Genomic DNA, 6,160 nt, shown 5'->3' with positions numbered 1-6,160 from the left:
TGTCTTCATTTTATCATACATACACTGTACTGGTGTACGTGCTATAAAGAGTAAATATGAGTAAAAATTTTAATTCATGAGACTGAATAAAACATGTTTTTTTATCATGTGAAAGAATTGACACGACAGGTTGTTCGATGGGACCTTCCTGGTGAAATAAAGGATAAATAAAATGTAATCAATTCAGCGCCCCACTGACGCTGGCAGATTTCTCATATCACCTAGTAGTCAAAGATAGGGACTGCAATAAGCGCAGATAGAGGCTCATCAGAGCAGGAATAAGTCCTGCGCATTGAAAGTGGGTATGACTAGCAATTCAATGCCCGGAGCCAGTGTCTACCCCACTAGAATTTATATGACCACAGGCCGCTACTGGATCAAAGCCATTTCCAAATGATGTCATCGTACTTTATGTAAGCATGTGTATACGTGCAGGTATTTGGTCATTTCATTTCTGGCACTTGACGAGAAAGAGAAATACTTTCCAGATTTAAGGGAAATCAAGACTCATGATTAAAGTTCATTTTCCCCCTTGTTTTCACAAAATTGTCAAGATTTAACTTTGTGAAATGTTTTCGTGGTCAGACTCGGCTGTCTATGGCGCATCAGGTAAAAGGGACTGAATGTACAGTATCTGCTACGTAAACACAGCAGGGACAAATGTGTTCCTAACCATTGAGTGTAAAACCAATGCCGGCTCTTTCTCCATCTACAAGAAAGGATCACTGTTAAGATCAGTGTATGGTATGCGAGTAAGAAACGCTGGTATATACGATACCAGACAATTTTGTTTTTGACAGTTACTTTATCTCCAACCCTCCCAATCTGCATTATCCTTCAAATAGTCTTAAAATGTTCAGCTGTGTGTCTGTTTACATTTGGTTGACCGAATGACTCCCAAGCAGTGAATACACTGTCACATGTTTTGTTATGTCCACCATCTGACTCCACAGTCACACCCACAGGACGTGACATACAGCCAGGTCAAACCCTGATCAGCAGCTCATCCTGTTACTCCATTGTGGAGTTCATAGGTGAAGGCTGTTTTGGCCGAGTAGCCAAGTGCAAGAACCTAAGCACGGATGAGATTGTGGCCTTGAAGATCAAGAAGGACATAGCATATGTGCAGGACAAGGAGAAAGAGGTAGATCATTGGACCCTCTGGTTTTTTTCCTTGTGCTGCCACATCAGAACATGTACCACAACCTGTCGATGCTTGTCTCTAATGTAGCTTTGTCGTGCCTCTTCTTTGCTCTCCAGGTGTTCATGTTGAACGTCATCGGCATCCTAAATTCAGACCACACTAATATAGTCACGTTCTTTGAGCGGTTCGAGTACATGGGGCAGATCTGTCTTGCATTTGAGATGCTGGACGGGCACCTGTATCAGCTGCTCGAACAACGTGGGTGGAAACCTATGGCTATAAATGAGATTCGACCCATTGCAAAACAGGCATGTAGCTGTGATCAATGCATTATGGAATCAATCATCTTTTGTTCTGCATATCTAATACTTGTGAGTGAAGAAATCCCTAAACCTAACCTGACACCCTTTTGCCTCTTTTGTCCTTGCAGCTGTTGGGGGCCTTGGATGCTCTAAAGGGTCTTGGTGTCATGCACACAGACATTAAACCGGACAACATAATGTTGGTGAATAGGCATGACCAGCCCCTCAGGGTGAAATTAATTGACTTCGGTGCAGCCCTTCTTGCCTCCGACGTCCAGCTTGGGATGGATATTCAGCCGCTGGGGTATAGGTGGGTTCATCCCGCAAAATTCTATTAATTATCTTTCAATCTAGCAAACCTGGTGTCATTATTGAAATAGCCTCATTATTTGCTCGACCCTGAAAACTTTCATATGTTCAACATATTTCTCGTCTGTGGCTCATGTCTCTCCTTGTCAGGGCCCCTGAAGTTGCCCTCGGCCTCCCCTTCACAGAGGCAGTTGATGTGTGGGGGGTAGGCTGCGTCCTGGCCTACCTCTATCTGACTGATAACCTGTTTCCTGTAGACTGTGAATACCAGATTGTAGGTCATCTGCTTCAGTCAAATGTCCAGTAACCAAGTGAAATCTTCATGCAGAATGTCGGCGGTTGTGAATATGTACGGTATATTCTTTCAACAGATGAAGAGCATGGTGGAGGTGCTGGGTCTGCCAGAGGGCCACCAGCTCCGTGCTGGCTTATTCAGCGAGTGTTACTTTAAACTGGAGAAGGCTGGTGACAGTCGAAAATGGAGGCTGATGGTAGAGCGACCACATTCTTCTTTATTTGGGTTGATTATGTAATTTATTTGAACATTTCTAAAACAGTTCTCATATATATATATATATATATATATATATATATATATATATATATATATATATATATATATATATATATATATATTAATTCAGACACCTGAAGAATATACCGCTGCCAACAATATGAAGCCAGTGGAGCAGCGGAACAGCCTCATTGAGCTTCCCAGCTCTCTGGACGCCCTGGTTCATGTACGTACTCTCTGCTGTGTTGAGCGAGTGAACATTGAATCAGTACCAGTTATTCATCTGTCTCTGAGAGGTAGGAGCTGGATCAACTGACATGAATCAGTTTCCAAATCCAGATCTATCCAAAAGGGGAGGCTGCTGAGCTTGAGGACCGCAGGGAGTTTGTGCATCTCATGAAAGGGTTGCTGCATATTGACGGGGATCGGAGAATCTGTCCCCGTCAAGCTATGCAGCAATCCTTCATCACGATGGCTCACCTCATAGAACACCTCGACAGCACAGACTAGTAAGTGAAAATCCTTGAGGTTGAATTGTCAATTTTGCTATAGGAAGGTTCCTAACGCTCTGGGCGAGTAGTCTATAAGATGGGCATTTTGTAGTCCATCTTCGGAAATGTGTAGTTTCGCCACCGTAGACGCACGTCAATAACACCCGCCGTCGCATGATGACGTAGTATAGTGAAAGTGGGGTTTGATTCTCTTAGCAGCCCTGTTGGCTTTTCCTTACTCCTATGAATCCTCCTTTACACCTTTCCCTTTACCTCATGACGATTTCCATTGAGGTTTAAGAAAAATAGGGCTATAGGAAGGACTTTTCTCGAATCCACTCCATGTGTCGGTTCACACTTGAAGTAGATAACACATCAGGTCGGATGGACTGATGGCTTTAATTGACTGACTGATTTACTGACTGATTGTCATTCTTCACTCAGTCTCACCCGCTCCCGGACTTTCATGAGTGGCTGCCAAAGGGAGGACTCCATAGACTGGGTACCCAGCCCCACAAAATCAACCGCTGGGTTAGCCGTCGGAGAACCACCATCTGTCTCCAGCTCTCAAGCCACCATGTTGTTCCATGCAGGCTCACATGAGGATACTACCAACACTGGGTCAGACTCCACTGCTGCAGCCATAGCCTCCTCCAGTCGCTCAAGGAAAATGCTGAGAAGAGCTCAAAGACTCCTCAATCGAATCACAGCTACCTGTAACTCCTGCTGCAAAACAAGAGTGGAGGAGTGATTTCTTCTTGCTTTTTGGGGTTTGCTTTCTTGAGCACATTTATTTGTACTTTTCTTTTTTTCTTTGAATACTTTTTTTTAATACTTGTTAATACTTGCAGTACTTTTGAACTGTTTTGTTTACATCGTATACTTTACTTTGTACCTTCTTTTTGATCTTTATTTCTGTGCAATACTTTTTTGACCGTTTCAAATATCTTTATTGAGAAGCATGTGCACGGCAACAGCTTCAGTCAAATAGGTGATCATGCCAATGGGTGAGATCTCTCTTTACTCACCACTCGTTCCTTTCTACAGGTCATCTTGCACATTATCAATTGTTTGTACGTGTTCATTTTGCTATAACAACATTGCTAATGTAACATTACTTCACACAGTATCCCAGGTTTGTTTGTGTTAGCACCATGTGAAAATTCACATCGAAGCATATAGGTATCACAAAGCACAGACGTGCATGTTTTTCAGTGAAGCTTTGTATCGGAGCTCGATTCCGTCTATCCAAAATCATGTGACAAATGATATCTGATGCTTCGTTTCACACACACACACACCCATGAAACTGCTTCAAAATCTGATTCAAAGGTTAAAAAATGCACGAAACATGGCCCTCGTGTGTTTGTTTCGGTGTATTGGGTTGTGTTGTATTCCGAGAGTTAGGTGCTACAGTACATTGCGGAGGTCTGTACTTTGATGCAGGATTTGCGATTCTTGAGGTAACTTCAGGTTTAACCCTGGGTTTTCCATCCTATGAAGCTGGTTCTATTCTTATCGGGGTAAATTGCCATGGTAACGGCCTAACCTGCTCCGGAGCAGGTGAAGTTGGATATCAAAGTCAGTCACCAGTCCAGCTACTGACCAATCAGATGAAAATGTTGGTTCAGAATATGAATTGGATTTTCACTTCCTAGGGCTGTTGAGCGCTTGCTGTTTCAGACTTTCCATCTGTCCACTCGTTTTAAAACAGTTTCTAATGAATAGAGGGAGAGTTTATCACACTCAATAAATACAAAGACTTGTTTATAATAGAGCTTCATTTGAGTTCAATAAAGATTATTTGATTCCCGACAGAATCTCTGAGAGTGTTTTACATTCTTATTTAATAACTGCGTTTCGGAACAACACGAGGAGACTGTCACAGTAAATGGTAATAAAAATGTAATGATGTTATTTATTATTTAGTGGGGCGCTGTTATTTATTTGACGGACAGAGAGATGATGTGTAGAACCGGTTCAGGATTTGGGTGTTGCAGAGTTGGCTGATCAGGGCTGTCGGCAGGAAGGCAGACTGGCAGGGGTTAGACTCAATTCACGCAAAACAAGGGAAATACTGGGAGAGAGAGTAGGCAGGGAAACACAGAGAATGAGAGGGACACTGCCCGACCCTGACAATAATAGTTTGACCATCGTCAGACAAAAGGGCAAAAAATATTCATTCAACAGTAAACTTGATAAATTCCTTTGCTTAATGACACTATATTTTTAATCTGACTTTGTCTGAGTGGTTCTTTCCTGTTTTATAGTTGTTCGATCATATTATTATTATTTTCATTTCACTTGATTGCACCTGCATTTTATTTACATTCCCCATTAAAGAGTTGTATTCGTTTACCTTTGCTATGTTTAATGTTTTTGAGTGACTTTGAGTATGCAATAAAAAAAAATATTTATTAATCATTTCTATCCATTCATTCATTCATTCATTCGTTCAATGTATTGGTCGGTGGTGAAGCATTTTGTGACACAGTGCTTTCCCCAACTTTCACCAGCAGCGGTCCTCACCGAGCTCTGATTCTAAAAGCTCAGAGTAATGAACCTTTATGCGTTACACTCCGCTGGTATGTAAAGCTTCACTGCGCCATCACTGCACCACGGCCCTGAGTTACGTTCAGTTATCGTCCTCATGTTGCAGGTTTGGGAATTGTTTAATTGTTTGTTTCTCTGTTCAAACTTACCATTGTTTGTTCCTTTGTTCAGAGCCACCATGCAGAAAGTTTTTTGTTTGTCAATATAATGTGTTGAGATACTTACCTTTCATATAGGGAATTCGTAATGTAATGGGACTGGGAAAGGAGTTACATAACAATAAATATTTCCTGGTATTAAAGCTGCTGTCCGTAGGATATGCAAAAATAACTTTTTTTTTCATATTTGCTTAAACTGTCCCTATATGCTGGTAGTGAATCACCTCCCCCTACTGCCTCTAATGCCATTTGCCAGAATCCACCGTGCCCGAGCAAAAATGTCAAATCACAGCCAGGGGGCGTGTCTCCGCTCTGTCAATCATCCGGGTACGAGCGGCTCAGCGCTGCAGAACCTGTGCACAGAGAAACGCCAGGCACTGCATATACGACAAAGACCACGAGCAAAAAACGAGCTAAAAAGAAGGAAGCAGATCGAGCAGATGTAAACATCGGAGTGGCTCCACAGAAGCAACGACACCGACAGGGTTCACAAACGATGCGTTCTGCTTGACCAGTAATTATCTCTGTTTCATTTATCCTTTATTTTCCATGTTATTGTCGCACTCTGTGACCATATGCTACTGTGCTGTTGTAATCAGACTGCTAGTTCTAATCAGGCTGCTAGTTCTAGGTCCACAGTGCTACGGCTAGTGGTTAGCGGTGTTTGTAGCATAATAGCTGAAACATGT

General features: G+C 42.3%; 1 protein-coding gene across 3 annotated transcripts; it reads left to right on the top strand.

The window, feature by feature from the left end:
* Window positions 1–461: 461 nt before the first annotated feature.
* Window positions 462–5,195, top strand: LOC118317522 (homeodomain-interacting protein kinase 1-like). 3 transcript variants are annotated; one of them, XM_035646292.2, is made up of 9 exons: window positions 462–609; window positions 954–1,144; window positions 1,261–1,452; window positions 1,575–1,750; window positions 1,906–2,029; window positions 2,127–2,246; window positions 2,400–2,495; window positions 2,609–2,778; window positions 3,205–5,195. In XM_035646292.2, exons 1-9 carry the CDS (start codon window positions 570–572, stop codon window positions 3,509–3,511), a joined length of 1,416 nt encoding a protein of 471 aa, XP_035502185.1. In that variant the 5' UTR covers window positions 462–569; the 3' UTR covers window positions 3,512–5,195. The 3 variants fall into 3 exon arrangements, with proteins under 3 accessions (XP_035502185.1, XP_035502186.1, XP_035502184.1); XM_035646293.2 differs by having other exon boundaries at window positions 966–1,144; window positions 1,575–1,756; window positions 3,205–5,193; XM_035646291.2 differs by having other exon boundaries at window positions 1,575–1,756; window positions 3,205–5,188.
* Window positions 5,196–6,160: the final 965 nt, after the last annotated feature.

This window comes from Scophthalmus maximus, chromosome 3 (assembly GCF_022379125.1).
Source record: "Scophthalmus maximus strain ysfricsl-2021 chromosome 3, ASM2237912v1, whole genome shotgun sequence".
NCBI lineage: Eukaryota > Metazoa > Chordata > Actinopteri > Pleuronectiformes > Scophthalmidae > Scophthalmus > Scophthalmus maximus.
The sequence above is the reverse complement of the archived record's forward strand: the minus strand, read 5'-3'. Positions and strand labels throughout refer to the sequence as shown.

Coding starts and splice junctions, on each gene's coding strand:
- LOC118317522 (XM_035646291.2), top strand. CDS start 570: ATGTTTTCGTGGTCAGACTCGGCTGTCTATGGCGCATCAG. Junction 1,145..1,260: donor TGCAGGACAAGGAGAAAGAG/GTAGATCATTGG, acceptor TTTGCTCTCCAG/GTGTTCATGTTGAACGTCAT. Junction 1,453..1,574: donor TTCGACCCATTGCAAAACAG/GCATGTAGCTGT, acceptor TTGTCCTTGCAG/CTGTTGGGGGCCTTGGATGC.